This window comes from Sinocyclocheilus anshuiensis, unplaced genomic scaffold (genome assembly GCF_001515605.1).
Source record: "Sinocyclocheilus anshuiensis isolate Anshui unplaced genomic scaffold, SAMN03320099.WGS_v1.1 scaffold648, whole genome shotgun sequence".
Classification (NCBI taxonomy): Eukaryota; Metazoa; Chordata; class Actinopteri; order Cypriniformes; family Cyprinidae; genus Sinocyclocheilus; species Sinocyclocheilus anshuiensis.
In genome coordinates, this window is record NW_015557156.1 from 440,266 (window position 1) to 459,255 (window position 18,990).

An 18,990-nucleotide genomic window follows, 5' to 3' on the forward strand; every position below is an offset into this window, starting at 1 on the left:
GTCAATTGCTTGAATGCAACAACAAAATACAACGTCAAACTCACTTTAGCGTATATATAAAACATAGAACTTTTATTAACAAAACGAATAAAAATACACCATGCTATAGGGCAAGTTATGCCTAATATAAAACAACAAATAACTTACATAAAGTTTAATAGGTATACAAAACTGGAAATAAGTAAACATGTATAATATATAACCAAATAAATAAGAAACGTAGAATGTTTATTAGCAAAACGAATGTCAAATAAAATAAATAAATGACAGTTTAAATAAAGTAAAAATCAGCAAACAATGTGGAACCAATTAAATAAGAAACGAATGTTTAAAAAAACTTCCAAAATCACCTTAGATAAACGGCAAAAGTCAACAGGCTTTTCAAAATCCAAAATATTGCCAAACAGGCGCTTTTGCATCTAGTTTCGAAACTAAATCATCCGCGATCGTCTTGTCTGTCTCACCCCACTCTTCTTGTCAGTCAGCTCGACTCACTCTCCTCTCTGGAGGAATGAAATCTGATCTGTGATGCGACTGTCGTTCGGCATGCTGCATTGAGCAGCCGCGTTCAGTTTTTAATTGTAGTGTCTGTTCTTTTACTGAACTAAATGATTTTTATTACTATAAAAAATCAAAACGACGGTGACGTAACCGGTGTTGCGGCTTAACACACCGGTATCACCGTCAGCACCGTCTATCGCGGCAAGCCTGCTTGAAGCATGGCGCTGTGTTCATTTACACGCGAGCAGCTGATGTTTTCAGTGTCTCAGAGCGGCTCGGTTTGCAGTAACCGCTGCTCCGCACAAACGTCATCTCCCCAAATTTGTTATGAGAATCTGTTGTCAACAAAACAGAAGCTTTGAGGTCTATCCTTTTATTTTTGTTTTCTGCAAAAATAAAAGCTCTGTGGTTTAACGCTTGACAAGAGAGAAATTAGGACAACCATGAATATTAGTATTGAAATTTTACTGTTGTTCTGTAAAATAATATAAAAAGGCATATTGAATATAAGTGTAACAGAGAGTTCTGTAAAGAAAATAAATAAATTATATATTTAATCTCTGTGTAACATTGCAGTTGACACTACAGTCACCAGCTGACCGGCAAATAGCTTTATTTTCTCACCAATTTATTTATTTATTTATTTTAATTAGGCACTTGTCAAGTGTCATTTTGTACCTGTTGGATTTATGAATTTACTTATTTATCTACTTATTTATTTATTTAGCTACATAGCACATAAATAAAATGTAGGTTTTGTACATTAGTTTCACTGAGAATGCATTTCACTTTGCCCTGGACATGTGAAACACATTTAATGATCTATTTTCTTCTTATAAGACACAATACCCGGCAGGCAGTGTATGGCCTCTTGTTTCTTCCTGCTGAAACAGTTTGAGGATGTGCTTATATATCTCAACTCAGTCAAGGTAATACACATATCAGAGTGTTTGGACTGGAAGCAGAAGCATTAAAAACATGGTCCCACTTTATATTAAGTGGCCTTAACTTACTATGCACTTACATGCACTTTGGTACAATGCACTTATAGTGTACATAAATGTTTTTACATTGTACTTATATTTGAAAAATATCTGCATGTAATTACATCTGTAATTAATTTCTGTAATTCAATTTATAATTACACTGTTGACCCATCCCTTACACCTTAACCACCCTTAATCATACCACCAAACCTGTCCCTAACCTTACCCGTATCCCACCTCAATAGCAGCAAAAGTGTTTTGCAATACAATATGAACACAATAAGTACATTGTACTTATTTTTTGATGTAAGTACATAGTAGTTAAGGCCACTTAATATAAAGTGGGACCGCATCAGCATCAAATATCTATCTCGCTTCCCTGCAGAGTTACTTCTACAACGACGACATGTTCAACTTTAACTACGCTCAGGCCAAGGCTGCCCTGGGAAACTACAGGGAGGCTGAAGAGGTACAGAACAACCGTGGCTCAGTAAATGATTTAGGAACCATCTGCAAGTATGACTAAATCTGAATTTAATGTGAACAGGTGTTCCTGCTCATCCAGAATGAGAAGATCAAGAATGATTACATTTACCTGAGCTGGTTGGCACGCTGCTGTAGGTTCTCCTATATGTCTTTGAAAGTTTTGAACCATGGCCAAAAGATCTCCTGTTCTGGGCTAGTAAAATTCGGTTTTGACTTTAAAGAAGATGAATGACTGGAATGACTGGTCTTTGGGAGCGTCTTTTACACGTCAGCTCTTTTTGATGAGTCATTTCTGTAGACGCATGAGACCTCTCGCTGTCTGATGTCATCCTCCCTCCTCTGTTCTAGACATTATGAATCAGAAGGCTCGACAGGCCTGGGAGCTCTATCTGAGACTGGAAACGTCATCTGACCCTTTCAGCCTCCTGCAGCTCATCGCAAATGACTGCTACAAGGTTCAGATTCTGATTTAGCCAGTCGTGACTATAAACACATTTTCATTCATATATCAGCTGCGTACTAATTGCTTTTTAATAAAGGCTGTAAAGGCAGTGTGTTAAAAACAGTAGAGTGCTAGCCATAGTGGAATAACCATTTACACATAAGTTTGTGGCCGTTGTTTCTACAGCCCTGATTCTGCTTGTTGTGTCCCCCACATGGTTTTCTTCTGAAGGTTTCATTCGATTATTTATATTTCAGATGGGGCAGTTCTATTATGCAGCTAAAGCGTTTGATGCTCTAGAGAGACTGGATCAAAACCCTGAGTACTGGGAGGGGAAGCGTGGAGCATGTGTTGGGATCTTCCAGCTCATACTGGCAGGCCGAGAGTCCAGGTATGAACCAATGACATGCCTGAGGAATGAGGTGATAAATGCAATTTAACAGCTTTTATTATTTGGTTCAGATTATGAAACTAAATTCTTATTAGTTTAAACTAGACTGTTATTAGTTCTACATTTAATCCAGTAAAGCCATATGAAATAATAGTCATAAAAAGCTAAATTTTATTTTATTTTAAATGGAACAGTTTATTGAACCTTTAGACCAAATATTTCGAAAAATGTCATATCTGCTTTTTCTGGCGAATCATATTTGATACACCAGGCTTTTATGGCTCATTTAGTATAATAAAGTGAGAAATAAAGAAGTCGCATTCGAGGAGGAAAAAACACAGCTGTTTTATTCAGGCTTAAGCCGTGCAAAAATGTGCAATGTGGTGCAGTTGCTATATTTATATGGCCAAAAAGATGACATTCTGGTATCTTTTAATTTCGGGGCAAAACAATACAATTCAATATTATGATGACCGAGAGATGTACAAATAAACATTCCTTAAAAGCCTGATGTATCATATTTGTACTCATATTTAAAAAAAAAAAAAGATCTGTGCATAATCAATTAACAATTAGTTGCTTCCATCTAATAAGTGTTCATTTTGAGATATCACTAACAATATAAAAATAATTTTTATGATTGCTATATAAAAATCAGATTTAAGATTTTAGGACAAAAAAGTCACATGTACCACAACCTGAAGGTAGACCGTTTTAGAATTACTTTTGCTTTTTTTTTTTACTTGCTAAAAGAGTATAAACTATCAATCAGACGACAAAGGAGTGTAGTAAACTGTGTACAACAGGTTTTTCAGCAACGTTTTGATCATATTGATAATTTAGGGGCCTTAGAAATGTATGTATCAAATATGATGCAGTAGACTTTATAGTGTTAAAATAGACAGCTGTAGCTCACCCAAGTTTTGCAAAATTCTGTTAAATCATCTTTAACTCTCAAGAGAATGAGTTTTTGACCTCTGGTCATGTTTTCTATGTTTATATTTTCTTTTTTTTTATTTGCTTTGTTTTCAGAGAGACACTGAAGGAGGTTTTGCCACTGTTGAGGAGCATTGGCAACCCACAAGTTGAGTACATCATCCGCATCATGAAGAAATGGGCCAAAGACAACAGAGTGGCTCTCTGATCGCATTTACAAATGTGCTAACACACAGCAGTAGTTATTATTGGATATTTATGTAAAAAAAAAATTTTTGTATGGTATCCTTATGCTTGTTTGTCTGTCAACAAAATATGTGATGAGTACAACAGTTAAGATGCATCTTAGAAAGAAAAAAAATCTCATGCTCTTATAAAGCTACAATAAGTGCAGCCACACTAAAACATTTACTTAATTATAAGAATTATATCTTTTTTTTTTTAATTGCAGTTGTCAGAAAGAGAAAACTATATTTACAATGTATCCATGTCAGTGAATGTTTTCTGTGAGAACACATTCACATGGACAATGCAACAAATTAGTTTATATATTTTCATACTTGAGGCAACATAAGCCTTTACTGTTTTGTCTTGGAAACAATAAATGTCTTAATTTGACAGGTTTTATAAAATTATATACAGTGCTATGAAGATTCATCTGTGTTATAGTTATCTAGCTCAGGCATGATATTTGTACACCTTTAGAACAAGTGATATCAGTGACTAAGGCAATTCAATTGTTTCAAAACAGGCTGTAACAACCTAACAGAAAATATTAGAAAAATTAATGTTACCGCATCAAAAAAGAAAAATGAATTATATTGAATTGTTATTGGTAACACTTTACAATAAGGAACCATCTGTTAACATGAACTAACAATGAGGTAACACTTTATTTTAAGGTGTCCTTGTTACTCATATTACATGTACTTACTATTATAATAACAATTAATTATGCATAATTACATGCATTAACCCTAAACCAAACCCTAATCCTAACTCTAACCATATAGTAAGTACATGCAGTTAATTTAAAATAATTACTCGGTACTTAAATTTATAATTACACTGTAACAAGGACACCTTAAAATAAAGTGTAATCAAAAATGAAAATCTTTTTATTAATCTTAGTTTGTTTATTTGACATTTACTAGTACATTATTAAAATAAAAAGTTGTCTCTGTTCATATTATTTAAAGGACCTGAGCTAAAATGAAACAAAAATAGTAGTATTTTTATTCACTTTAAAAAATATTAATAAATACTGTAACAAATGTATTGTTTATTGTTAGTTATATTAGATAATGCATCAACTAACGTTAAGTAATGGAACGTTATTGTTATTTGTCTGTTTATTATTGTTATTGTCAAGTATTATATAAGATTATTAAGATTATATAATATATATTAAGTATTATAGCTAACTGAGACTTGTTATAGCACTTGCATATCATTGCTCTTTTGTTGGTTTTGATTGCTTCCATTGTCCACATTTGTAAGTCGCTTTGGATAAAAGCGTCTGCTAAATGACTAAATGTAAATGATGGTGCAGATGTTGGGAAAGTGAGAGGATGATAAAAGCGTCTGCTAAATGTCTAAATGTAAATGTAAATTAATGTAAATGTAAGTATTACCATTACATTTCCTGGGCTATTTAAATCCAAACAACAGAACCTCTTAACATATAATAAGCGCCTTTAGGAAACACCTTAAACCACATTATGTTGGAAAACACTTTCCTCTATTAGTTCCATATCTATGTATTAGTTCAATTTCAAGGGGAATCCTTTTTTTCTACCGTAACATTTCTAATTGCTCATTAGAGCGTCTGTTGCCCGTAGGCCCGCCTCTGATTGGACGCGCTGCCACCGTCGGCGTCGTCTGATTGGCCAAGGCGCCCTCTCCGGCGCGCACGCCGTTTCCGGTGTCCCTGTGTGCGCAGGCTCAGTTCGCTCGTCTGCGCTCTTTTATTTATTTACTCTCTCTCATCTAAGATGGCTGTTCGGAGCTCTTGAGTCCCCCGAGCGAAGCGATCGAGGATGCTTGCGCCTCCAAAATCAACTTTCACCCGGCCATCCCTTCCCACGCGCACCCCGTAAGGCGCGGAGGGGACTCTAGCATCACTACCGCCTCCGAGCGCCCCTTCCATCCGGCGTGAAGCTCTTTAAATCAAGTTGTTTGGCGAAGTCGAGCCCCGGCACTGAGTGCGACTGACTGAGTGAGTGAGTGAGTGAGTGTCCGAGAGCACTGAACATCCAAATGGCCGAACCGAGAAAAGTGCAATTTGTCACCCTGTCGGCCCTGGCCGGCGGTCCGGGCGCGGAGGGCAGGAGACGGCGGCTGGATGAGGACGGAGCCGCCGAGATGAGTTTTGACAGAGAGGGCAGGATGAAGATGATGGGGACTGGGGTAACGACAGCAGATGACCGCGGGGGTTTGATCGAGAAGAGAGACGGCGAAGAGCCCAAAGGGAAGACAGTGCGCCTCAACCTGTGTCTGTCCGAGCCTAACGAGCAACGCTCGGCCGAGTTCAACTACAGCGAGCTCATCCAGTCTCAACAGGTACAGTAACTATCCCGATCACTTCAGTGAAGAGAGTGTGTTAGTCAAACCATTACAAGCCACCGCTTGCGTGTTTTTGCAGAGTTTGCTTATGCATTAGCCTGTTAGCAGTGGAGTCCAAAAATAAAGTCCTCTTCAGGATCTCCTACTAAGTGGCAAGTGTAACATATGTTGTGATCGAGTGAGAAGTGCATTAATTTTTTTATGACGTGTCTCTATCCTGTTTGCTCATAAACTTTAGAGCACTTTGTTGAGTACGTGACCCTTGTGGCCCCCAGGCCCTGTGCGCACAATATCAGTAATAAGAGAGCTGAATTGCTTCTAAGTGCTGTTCTTGTAAATTTTATGAATGTAGGCCTGGCCTTTGACATCTGTCAGATGATTTGTTTTCTTAAAAGTGCACTTTTTGCTCATTAAAAAAGTTTAGCTAATAAATGGTTTTTGAGAAAAGTCATTAAAATGGTGTGCATTCACTTGTGATAAGCACTCTTATCAATCTGTTGTAAAAAAAAAAAAAAAAAAAAAAGCTGTTTTGTTATACATGAAGTGGGTTGCCACCTCATGGGCGACTTCATGTTCAGATCACATGATCATTGGTGTCATTTTAGGTTGCTACTAATAATATCAGTGATAATAATACTGCTACACATGACAATGGAGTCTAAAGCAATACCAGTTCAAACTGAATAAAAGCTAGATCTGTTTATTATAAGCATGTGTTGCAGTTATGTTTTCTGCAGCTTTAAATGCATAAGCTCTTTAAAGTCGGCTAGATTCTGATTGGCTGTCTTTGTCTTTATCGTTTTTGAAAGTGATTCCATTTATATTGTTCCTATGTGTCATTATTGTTATAGTTGTGGTGTGGAATGCCCTATTCTTGTAGAATATTAACAATTATTAATTAAAACTAGCTTTCGGCCTTAGTGTGAATGGACCTAAAAGGGATAGTCCACCCCAAAATGAAAATTCTGTCATCATTTACTCACCCTCATGTCATTTTAAACATGTATGACTTTCTTTCTTCTGTGAAACACAAAAGAAGATATTTTGAAGAATGTTGATAACCCTAACACACTTTCGGTTCCCATTTACTTCCATTGTATGGACAAAAAAACAAACAAACAATAGAAGTAAGTGGAAACTGAAACTGGCATCGAGGCAGTTCTGAAACTTTTTTAATGTATTATTTTTGGGTGGAATATCCATTTAAGTTTGAATGGAAAAAAATAAAATGTTCCAGAATAATACTGATACAGAATGTATTGTACTCATTCTGATCCACCAAGCCAAGCTGGAAAAATTAAATGTCCCAACTAGCCTTACTAGAGTGATTACGCTCACACATTTTTCGTTCCACAGGCCAAGAAGAATCCACCAGATTCTAAATCTTCCTTGGACCCCAATGATCCCTTTAATGCTGATGAGAGAGAACGTCGGGAGGTCGAGGCACTGGCCAAAAAGTTTGAAAGCAAATACGTAAGTGTTGTTCTATGATTTTTAGTTGCATATTCAAATGTGTGGGCACTCAAATGCCAAATGTCACGTTGCCGCTACCACCGACGTCCTTACAGGGTAACGCAGGGAAAAAGAGGCGGAAAGATCGGATGCAGGATTTGATTGACATTGGCTTCGGCTACGATGAGAGTGACCCCTTCATAGACAACTCGGAAGCTGTGAGTGGGCACTTGCCATGGCAACAGACAGACATCACTATGGAGATGATCGATTGGCATTTAACATGCTGTTTACCAACTCTGTCTCATTGCTCTCTGAACTTAAGGGGTGTTTTTTTTCCATTCATATTGAAATCAGTGATGGATATATTTAGATTTACCTTATGGATTGATTTGAACTGTGTGGTTGTGGAGTCATTTTTGCCATCATAGCGGCCTAAAACTTTGCCATAACCTCAGAAATGCAGACAACAAACAGTGTGAATCATTGTGTCTTCTTCCTGTCAGTATGATGAGCTTGTTCCAGCCTCCCTGACCACTAAGCTTGGTGGATTCTACATTAATACGGGTACTTTGCAGTTCAGAGCTGCCTCTGAATCTGAGGGAGAGGATAGGGGCAAAGAAGAAAAATCCAGGGTGAGTTTACGTTGTTTTTGCCAAATGACCCTGTGCACACCTGGTTATTAATGTCCATCGTGGGTGATCCGGTCAGAAGTGGTCAGTTGAGATAGATAGACATTGACATTGGGTTTTATTATACATCTGCAATGTATCTCGTTAGACCACTTGTGATGTTGTCAAAGGGAGGATCTCCGATTTCTCTTACTATGCTAAAGCAAAGAATTGACATGCTGTTGCTCCTAAATGCTTGTTTTAAATTTAATCTTACCACAAATGGGTGTATGTGTATAAGGTTGACTTTTCCAAATCAGATCAGATTAAGGAGCATGAAATCTTCAGAGTTTAAAACCCTTCGCGTGTGACTTTATTCAGATGTGGTTTGAGTGACCAGATCACAAAACAATTTGAACCCCATTTACACTTCTATTTATAATATCTGTCTCGACTGAACCCTTGTGATCAGATCACCCCAGACGGATGTTGTTACCATGTGTAAACAGGGCCACTAAATGATATATAGACCTGTTAAAGAGACAGTTCACCCAAAAATGAAAATTCAACCTAATGTCGTTGCGAACCCATAAAACTTTTGGTGATCTTTTAAAACATATGAACAGAGTGGTTTAAACACTTTAATAATATGCTTTAATTGTTTTTTTTTTAACAATATTTTTATTAACTTTTTTCAAGTTTTGGTGGAGGGACAGAAATCTCTCGCGTTTCAATAAAATATCCTCATTTGTGTTTCAAAGATTAACAAAATCTTATGGGTTTGGAGCGATGTGGGTGAGTAAGGGCAGAATTGCCATCCGTTTTTCATAAAACCCTAATTATGACGTTTGTAGATGCGAGATGGAGAGGAACCACTGATAAAAAGAAGGAAGAAGAAAGATGCAACCAGTATAGAGGAGAAAAAACCCAGGAAGAACAAAGTAGCTAAACAAGGGTAAGAATTAGTTTTTGTATATATACATTTTGTAAAACTGATTTTTGAAAACGGAACCTTTATACATCATGCAATTTAAATTATTTTTCTTAAAAGTGTGCCTTTACTAAGCTGTTTGTGTAGTTGACGTGAATTAGCTAAATATGAATGCATTTTTAATCAGTTTTCGACCATATATTTGCTCACAGAGTGGCTGGTCTGAGTGTTCATCGCCCTGAGAAGAAGAAGCGGAAGAAACTGATGAAGGATTCGCTCTGTCTGGCTGCAGTGCTCCACCGTTTCACACGAGAGAAGGAAGAGATGCGGAAACGGGATGCCAGTGCGTCTCATCCGGGTCCTGGTCTCACCAGCAGCACTCCCAACCCCAACAACCTACTGCAGAACTCCCATCTCCAAGCCAATGCCAACAACAATGACCTTTCACTAGCCGACCTGACGGCTGACCCCGCCATGATGTCATTGCTTAGTTCGGCCAATGAAAGCGAGCTTCAGGATCTCATGCATGACCTGGATTTTAGTTTTTTGGAAGCAGGGCCTCAGATGCCCCCATCAGCCAGAGAGAATGGACAGGTTGGGTTGGGTTCATCATTGGGGCATAAGATTGGAGGAGGGGGACTGAATCGAGGGCAGGATGGTCTCATCTCTTTTCCACCTCTCCCCGATGGTCTTCCAGCCCCCTTGATCAAGCGCATAGAAGACCTTCGAGCTGTGAGTTGTTGTGTTATTTTTCTGCAGCCCTCATTTCAGTTAAACAGGGTCATGTCATGAAAAAACAAAATATTTCTCTTTTTAAATAAGAGTCGAAACCATACTGGGGGCTTTAAGAACTCAAATATCCATCTATTCATTCCACGCTCTTAAAAAAAAAAAAAAAGCTCTTTATGTCTCTAATGTTAGCTGACTGAAGTTTATTTTTAACAAGATCCCTAATGATTTCAGTCTGATCTGATCAGAGACAAATTTCAGCACAGTCTGTTTTGCGAATGTCTCACAATGTATTGCAGGATTTGTTAAGAGATTGCTATTGATGGATGGGACAGTTTAACTATTGCAGATTCACAGCCAAAGCACTGCAGAGGCTTTTACATAGACGTCTTAGAAATGATGACTTCTACTAATGTTATAAGTAGACCTAAGAATAAAATGTATGAAATTGCATCTTTAAGGCCATCAGAAAGTGGTTTAAAATCTATTTCAGCCTGTTCTGTGAGAGCAGATGAATTTATAAGAATAAAGGCCACTGAAAATTTTTGGTGATGGCTACCTGTTATATAAACTGCATTACATCTAACTTTAAAATGCAACGCGTTAAATGTTTTCACTGAAGGTAAATGCATAGAGTTACAGAAAGAGAGCGAATATACGCCCACAAATCCACTTCCCATTTTAAAAACACTTCAGGGACTTCATGTTCTGACAGTAATATCATTTTCCAGCCTAACTTTTTTTTGTTTGTTTTATTTATTTGAACTCAGGCATCGAGGCAATTTGATCAAGAAGGCAGAAAGAAATTCTTCACACTGGATATGAATAATATCTTGCTGGAGTAAGTAAAATCTCAGCATGTTCTCGTTCAGCTGTTATCTGTGACTTTAAATTTGGTGGTCGTTTCTCATAGTCTATTGTTTCTTGCCGTTGATCATTTTTCTTCTCGTTCAGTATTGAGCTGCAGGTTCAGGAGCAGCCGGCAAACATTCGTTCTGAGGTGTACTCTCACCTGGAAGCCTTTGTGCCCTGTAACAAGGAGGCGCTACTAAAACGACTCAAGAAACTCAGCTTCAACATCCAGGTGAAGGACTATACGATACTTTCCCATAGGGTATTGAGATTTTACGCTAACACCAGAACAATATTTGTTGTGTTTGTACTTGGTAATGATACTAGTGTTGGTGTAGCGGAAAGTACTTAATTACGTTTCAATTTTGTCCGCTGTTTTTTAAATAGTGTAGCATAATGCTTCATATTAATAACAACATTGTCCTAGAACATCTCTCTCTTCATCGTATAGAGTTGGGACATACAAAAATAGGTTGAAAAATAGGATCAGTTGATAAATCGGTTCAAATAAATTATTCACCAATTCACTTGAATAGTTTATAGCTATACTTTAAGACTTAGACTCCTTTTTTGTAGAATCATTAATATTTAGGCGTAAATGTGATTCCTCTACTTTTATTTCGATTTAAGTTTCACAGTGGTCAAGATTGTAGTCGTAATTAATAGTTGGCCATTTTCATTAACAAGTTTATAATTTATGACTATAATTCAGTGCCGATCCTAGACTTCTGGGGGCCCTATGCAAAACTGGGGGGGTGGGGGGGTTGTTATGAGTGGTTATGAACGAATGAATGAACCGCATTTGTCCGTATTTCACTCCGTCTCGAATCACGCTTGCGGAAAGCACTTGAGAAACAGTGTCTGTTCCGGCTCAGTACGCTTTCAACTCGTTTTTTTAGTCTCGAGCAAGACTGTACGACATTCACATTACATGATTTATAATTAATGAAAGTATTTAATGTGGTTACCCAGAAATCATTATTTTCTGTGTGAAGTAATGAAAGTGTGAAAGCACAACATAATCCTGCAGTCGCAGTTATGCTGTGTGAAACAGGCTGAAGTTTTGTCTCTTGTTTTTTGAAGCTAAATATTGTAAGTTAAATGCTTCTGTTTTTCATTATTATTCATTTCAAGTTTATTCGGGGTGATTTCTAGTTTCACTGCAGGGCTCGCAAAATCGCTAGCTATTGTGTTTTCAGTCGGGCTACCAAAATGTATCACCACTCTCCCGCGGGTCCTTAAAAACACCTAAAGTGAGTTATCAAACTTAAGGCCATAAAAAGTTTTAAATACGTTAAATGGTATAAGAAATGTCTTAATTATAATTTCAAGAGGTCTTACAGTTGGGGACGGAAAGACAAGAGTCACGATATGGCTGGATTAAACTTCAAAAGGCAAAACGCGGCGTGGATGTCTTTATTTGAATGTATCTGAAGGCAACCGACTGTCCTCAGAAACGTGTCATTGGCATTTTAATTTCATTTTACCTATAATTCCTGATAAAGCAGCGTGAATGAGCGGAGCTGCTTTGTGTACAGCCGTTACCGGGGAAACCGCAATATTTCAGCACCCCTAAAGCGCCACCTCGTGGCAGAGAATGAATTTGCATTTCCAACAAGCCTTTCTTGCTGTTTATGGTCAGATCAAATATCAACTCGTGTTTTTACGCAGCAAACACATGGATTTGTAAATGAGAAAGTAGTTAATGTGCCTTCTAAAAATCTAAACAATTAAGACAGTAATATTTATACGTTTTAAATTAATATAATAATTTATATCCTTAATTTATCCCTTTTCATAAAAATGGTCTAAAGGCTGAAATGCTGTTGTATAAGATTTTTGTTTTTGTGAAAACCTGTATCTGAACTGTAAATCATGTAATTTTATGGCTCAGCACTGTGTTACCACAGACATTGTCCAACCCCACTCATACTGTGTTCATTTTACTTGTGCAGCTCTTAAAATGGGTCATAAATTGACTTGCATTTATTTTTAAAAATTCTGCAGATACCCTGTAAATAGTGAAATAAAATTCCTTCCTTCATAATTGTTGATATTTGTGTATTGAAAATATTTTTGATTGACATTTAAACTCCTATCTGATTTTCTATATATATATATATTTTTTTTAAAAAGGTCTTTTTTATTTGGGCTAGTTAAATTAATTTTCGGGCTACCAAAATCTGAAGAGTACCCTACCCGAAGGGCTACCAGGGATTTTGAAATTTTGCGAGCCCTGCACTGGTTGTTTGCGTTTAGCATACATTTATCTGTTCAAATTTAACACTGTCACCTGAGATCCATAGTTTTTGCGCCAGGTGAATGATTCTGATTGCAAAATCATTTAAGAAGACTTTGGCCCTTTCAACCACTTTAATGTAGTGCTGCTATCATTTGGTGCAGTAATTTTCAAACAGATTAACTGTAGTTTAACTACTTTAAATTATGGCTAGCTTGTAGCAGTAAGACTGTAAGACAGGCTATAGTTTAGATCAGTTTCCCAACACTGGATACAACTCTCATCTCTCAAATGTCTCCGTGTTGTCTTTCTCTTTAATCAGGATGACCGCCTGCGCACACCCCTGTTAAAGCTCAAACTCGCCGTGTGCAGCGTGATGCCAGAGCAGATCTCCAGATATAACATGGACTGCATGGCAAAAGCTGCAGCTAAGTAAGTCTTAAACTTTCTCAACTTCCTGCCTCTTTGTGCTTTCATGATTTGCTTGTGTAGATTAGCGGAATGGACTGTGGAAAATGACGGATGGTATGGACATATATATGAGATTGACTGTGTGCGTGCGTGTCACAGGCAGCAGATAGAAGATGGAGAGAAGAACGGATCAGAGGATGATGATGAAGAAAAACCAGGAAAGAGGGTGATGGGACCAAGGAAGAAGTTCATATGGGATGACAAACTCAGGTTTAGACTTATTAAAATTAATAATGAAGCAGAGCCACCAATAGACTATCGGTGTAAGAAATCAAGGGTTGGCCCCAAAATCTGTGCATGTGTGTTGTTTTTCCCAGGACTCTGTTGTGTAACCTGGTGCGTGTGAAGCTGAGCTGTTATGAGCTGGAGCAGTGCTCTCTGTCTGTGGAGGACTATCTCAAAGCCTTCATGGAAAATGAAGTCAAGCCACTCTGGCCCAAAGGCTGGATGCAGACCAGGTGTGTGCTTGACTAATGCTAATGTGACTTTCTTCTAGTAGAATAGCATGCAACTAGACATTTTTTTTTTTTTTTTCAGGATGCTTTTTAAGGAGAGTCGTGCGGTACATGGTCACCTCACTGGCCTGTGAGTAGATCAACCTCTTCATATATATATTTACACTAATGTTTGCAATTACCACATAGAACATACATAGTGGGGAGAAGAGTAAGATGTTTGATTGGGTAAGCTGTGTTGTCTCTTTAGGCTAGGTTTTGCACATGGCCGTATACAAAGGGTCCATGATAAACACAAGCCTTTTTTTAACAGATGTGCATAAAAAAAGTGATAAGCAAAGTGAATTTTCTTATATAGCACATAAAATGACTTTAATGTGAGTGCAAATATATCTGGGTCTAAAATGATATATCGTTGGTGAGTTGCTGTTTTGACTACTTATTTGTCTAAAGACTAGAAACGGAGTGTGCAAGCGATCATACTAATGATGATTTATTAACTTATGTGTCCAAATACAGGAAATGTTTAATTAAAATATTCTGAATATTTGAAACTTCCCCCCCCCCCTGGCTGGTTAATAAAAATTGGAATGATGTGGAGAAAACAAATAAGGATTTGTAATGGGATTATCCATTATTACATTTTTAAGCTATTTATGTTTTTTTAGTTTACTTGAACCGTATTGTAAATTGTGATGCATTCCCCAAACATTCCCCTTTCTAAAGTTTCATTGAGAAGTTATATTTCTAGCACCCCATGCTATAGATGTCCTTCTAATTTCAGTTGATGGCAGACATCCTGAAATATTAATAGGTTTTGTGAGTGGTCTCTCATGTCTCCTTACCTAGAGCACAGCACATATAACCTAACGTTAGTCCCTAATAGGGAGTCACTCGAACTTCATTCAATGCTTTTCTATGGCAATGTTGAGTTTGAGACCAAATGTGCTTAATTGTTATGTAATTAGTGTCATAATACAAAAATTATGGTGCTAAAATAGGCTTCATTTTCATTTTAACACACAAAATATATAATGACTCGAGGGTTGCTCTGCCAGAGATCAACTTAATTAAGTTACAGTGAGTGCATGGAAAATAAAAAAGCAAATTACACTGCTCTGTTTGTGTGGTGGATGGTAAAAACCTGGTGTATTTTTCTCTTCCTTGATGTTATTTATGTGGATTAAGGAGTCAAGAAGTGGATTTTGAGAGAAAGAGCAACCCGTGTTGGCCACTTTGTTCTTGAAGTAGATTCGACAGTAGATTATGTAGGTTAAAAATGGAAGGTTTGATTTTGCAATGGAAATCAGATGTCTAAAAAGGTACAGATTTGATGTAGGGCAGTGGGATCATGTGGAGATTCTCTCGTTTAAGGCCTGTTCACATCAACATACATTTTTGGAACAAAAATCTGACCTAATTTTTGCATGCGATTTGTCTCTTCAGACCAAGGCACAAAAATGACTGTTGGTGGCACTTACAGAAAAGCAGAAATGTGCTTTTGCCCTGTACACAAAGCACTGTGCAACTTTCTGATTCTGACACCTGCTTATCAGAGAGAAGAAAGGAGGTCAAACAGTATTTACATGTTTTCAAATAGCCGTTCAGATTTTTGTATTCGCTGTATTGTTTATCAAACGACACCAAATGCATGAGTAAAGAGAAAGAGAGTCGGTTCTGAACTGTTCCTCTACTAAATCCTGTTTGTGAGCACCAAGTAGTAGTTTTATCTGGGCATCATGTGGCCATAAGTGCAAATCTTATTGGTTGGACAGATTTATTCGCAATATTTTGCATTGAAGCCATGCAAATGTTGACCGTCTGAACAGATGCATTAACATCCAAATTACAACGTTTATCGCACTGATTATTTGTCTAGGTGTAAACAGGTCTTTAAACTACTCCAATAATGGCTTTTAATGTCATTGTGATTGCTGAATTGTTTTTTTAACAGGGGCAAGAAAAGGATTGTTCCAACCCCAAAAGCTGCCAAAATGACGGTATGTAAATTTGAAGCAGTTTTCCACCATGACATCCATATATTCAAATGGTGCAAATTCATCAGTTTTATATGTCCTCCTGTTGACTGTGGTTACATCTGCTTCAGGACGTCAGCTGGACACAGAGACCCGCTCCAGGTGTTGGATCCACCTCTGCCTCACCTGCCTTACCCGCCCCAGCATGCAGACCGCCCTCCTCCTCCTCTGAACCCATCTGCCTCTCGGATTCACTGGACGAGGATCTGGCCGCTAACTCTCTAGACTCCATTTCCCAAGCTCTCGCTCTCCTCAGTAACGCTGCCAAGGGACTGACGCCAAACAATGGCGTTCCCGCCGCCTCTTCTCTCTGTGTCCCCGGATCCTCATCTGGAGTCAGCCACTTCTCCTTACCTCTGTCACATTCCACCCTTCCAGCAAAAATGGAGTCTTCTGGCATCTCAAAGGCAAATATGAGCACTCTAACTACCTCTCCTTCCCTCTCCTCTCCGCTCACCTCGACTCCTTCTTCCTCCATGCGAGGCGAAAACTTCAGAATGCTGAAGGACGGCGGGCCTGTGCAGAGACCCTCGGGAACGCCCACTCACAGAGCTGGCATTTCAGGAATGAACACGGCGCAGTCTGCAAAACCCCGTCCGCCCCCTACCGCCTCGCCCCTCTTGCCCCCGCAGCAGAGGTCATTTGGGACAATGGGAGTGAAGTTGGTTCAGACTCCGCCCCCTGTTGGACAAACAAAAAACTGTGCTAACAAATCCACTACTGGTGGTGGCGGTACTGTGGTTTCCCAGCAGCCTCGTATGAACACTCATCCCTCTCTGATTAATCCCAAGAGTCCTCAGCAGTCTCCCCCTCCAACCACTTCCTCTCCTTCCACTCTACTATCACAGGCCAAGACTCCCTCAATGCCACACAACCAGTCAAACTTCATCACGCCCATGCAGGCCACGCTCACCAAGTCTTCCCACAGTAGCAGCTCTCCTATTATCAAACTCACACCACGACCCCCTGCCCCTACTCCTCCTTCTTCATCCTCACCCTCGCCTTCATCATCTCCCTCTCTCACCCACCCCAGGCCTCAAATGATCCCCAGCTCGCACCAATACAGCCCCAAGATTCCAACCTTCAGGCCGCCGTTTACCACACAAGGAACCGCAGTGGGATCCGGAGTCAAATCCGGATCAGGACAGGCCAGTTACAGTTTTGCAGGTGGACACAAATCCAGTAGTCCACCCACCGGTGGCGCCAACAACACCAACACCGCCCCGATGGCCACGTCCCTGTCTGTAGGGTGTCAGGACGGTAGCCCCTCCCCTTCAGCAGTCCCAGCCAATCACAGCCAGCGGCAGAGGCCAGTGGGAGGGACTAGTCAGAGTGCCAAGTCTACAACAAGTCGGGCATCAGCCATGAGCCTGCCCTCTCCTCCTGTCTCCTCTCATCTGTCACAGGTGAGTCCAGCAGCCTCATTCACTCCAAACCTGTTTAAACCAAATGTCTGGTCATGCTAAACCTGTTTCTGCGGTTGCTAGCTCTGAGTGGTAGCACTTTACATGTATGCGTTTGCCAGCTGTTTTTATGCAAAGCGGCTTCAGTAGTCAGTCACTTATTTGATCAGTATGCGTGTTCCCTGAGAATCATTAGTCATTAATCATTACCTTGCCTTTGTTTGTGCTGTGCTTTTCCAATTCCCATGAGCTTTTTTTCCACTCAGAGGGTAGAAGTTATTTTTAGGTGTTTTTTTTTTAAGCTCTAAACAGTGACTTTTTTTCTTCTCTTCAGTAATGTGCTTTTAAAGTGTATTTGATGCGATATTATTGATTTGACATTACAAAGTGTTTTATCTGCCATTCTTTAAAGAAATTGACAAATTATTGCATAATTGATTTAAATTTTTTTTTTGTGCAAACTCTTCTCACAGCTGACCTTAAAGTAAACAGAACTGTTGCTAATGTTTCCATACAACATTCACTGTCAAACTGTGAGCTCTACAGTATATTCTATTTTTTTCAGTATATCACAGTGATCTGAATCAATACATAAATTACATGGTTAAGATATTAACATGAATTTACCTGGAAGCAAATGTAGGTGGCCTTACTCATGTTTTATTCAAGTACATTTATGGCTGACACATTCAGAAGTTTGGGATCAGCAAGGTTGGTGTGAGTTTTTATGGTTTTATGGTCAACAAGGCTGCTTTTATTTGATCAAAAATACAGTAAACCAATAAGGTGAAATAATTACAATTTAAAATAACCGTTTTGTATTTTAATATATTTTAAAATGCAATTTATTCATTGATGGCATTTCATATGAATTCATAAAATTTCGTATGTTGATATTTCATATATTCAACATTTCTTATTTAGAACAGTTGTGCAACTTAAAAAACAAATTTCCGGAAAACAATTATCTTTTTTTTATAGTGGAAAATAGTGAAAAATATACACTTGAAATAGTGTATGTGTGTATATATATATATATATATATATATATAATATTATTATTATATATATTTATTTTTTTTTACAAAAAATGTCACTTTTGATCAGTTCAATGTGTTCTGTATTTGTTTCTTTAACAAACAATCTTACGGACCACAACATTTTTAACAGTACAGCATAATATGTTATTTAAAGGTGCAATAGGTGATTGTATTCAGAAACAGTTTTTGTTATGCTGGTTGAAAGTCTCTTCACATCCTGATAGCAATCATTAAGTTAAGTGGTCTAAATGTATTTCTATATTCTGTGGAAGGCATAGGACCAAGAAACGTTCGTCCAATCAAAACGCTCGGTCCGAGCGTTTTAACTGGCTTTCCTACCTGCCTGTCAAATATGTATTAGCATACCTCTGCGCACCCGGTTCGCACAGACAGGATACGCCATCAAAGCGTTCACGCACGCTGTGCAGACAGAGTAAGAATGGCAGACAAACATCAACAGCACG

The 18,990-nt window shown here is 38.4% G+C and overlaps 2 protein-coding genes across 5 annotated transcripts in view; both read left to right on the forward strand.

Moving 5' to 3' along the window:
* Window positions 1–4,304, forward strand: part of LOC107678174 (intraflagellar transport protein 56-like) — an 11,028-nt gene extending 6,724 nt beyond the window's left edge. Inside the window, exons 12-17 of one of the 2 annotated variants that reach the window (XM_016473352.1) lie at window positions 1,342–1,430; window positions 1,873–1,956; window positions 2,035–2,104; window positions 2,322–2,428; window positions 2,673–2,837; window positions 3,839–4,304. In XM_016473352.1, coding sequence (XP_016328838.1) covers window positions 1,342–1,430; window positions 1,873–1,956; window positions 2,035–2,104; window positions 2,322–2,428; window positions 2,673–2,837; window positions 3,839–3,895 — 572 coding nt within the window. In that variant the 3' untranslated portion in view covers window positions 3,896–4,304. The remainder of the gene's footprint in view (window positions 1–1,341; window positions 1,431–1,872; window positions 1,957–2,034; window positions 2,105–2,321; window positions 2,429–2,672; window positions 2,838–3,838) is intronic. The other variant, XM_016473351.1, reaches the window with a different exon arrangement.
* Window positions 4,305–5,610: 1,306 nt separating this feature from the next.
* The window catches only part of ubn2a (ubinuclein 2a), a 22,976-nt gene continuing 9,596 nt past the window's right edge, over window positions 5,611–18,990 (forward strand). For 2 of the 3 annotated variants that reach the window (XM_016473415.1, XM_016473416.1), the window contains exons 1-14: window positions 5,611–6,304; window positions 7,664–7,780; window positions 7,876–7,977; window positions 8,266–8,394; window positions 9,225–9,325; window positions 9,514–10,033; window positions 10,801–10,871; window positions 10,985–11,114; window positions 13,444–13,553; window positions 13,692–13,802; window positions 13,910–14,050; window positions 14,130–14,177; window positions 16,002–16,047; window positions 16,155–17,489. In XM_016473415.1, the coding sequence (XP_016328901.1) occupies window positions 6,002–6,304; window positions 7,664–7,780; window positions 7,876–7,977; window positions 8,266–8,394; window positions 9,225–9,325; window positions 9,514–10,033; window positions 10,801–10,871; window positions 10,985–11,114; window positions 13,444–13,553; window positions 13,692–13,802; window positions 13,910–14,050; window positions 14,130–14,177; window positions 16,002–16,047; window positions 16,155–17,489 (3,264 nt within the window). In that variant the 5' untranslated portion in view covers window positions 5,611–6,001. The remainder of the gene's footprint in view (window positions 6,305–7,663; window positions 7,781–7,875; window positions 7,978–8,265; window positions 8,395–9,224; window positions 9,326–9,513; window positions 10,034–10,800; window positions 10,872–10,984; window positions 11,115–13,443; window positions 13,554–13,691; window positions 13,803–13,909; window positions 14,051–14,129; window positions 14,178–16,001; window positions 16,048–16,154; window positions 17,490–18,990) is intronic. The other variant, XM_016473417.1, reaches the window with a different exon arrangement.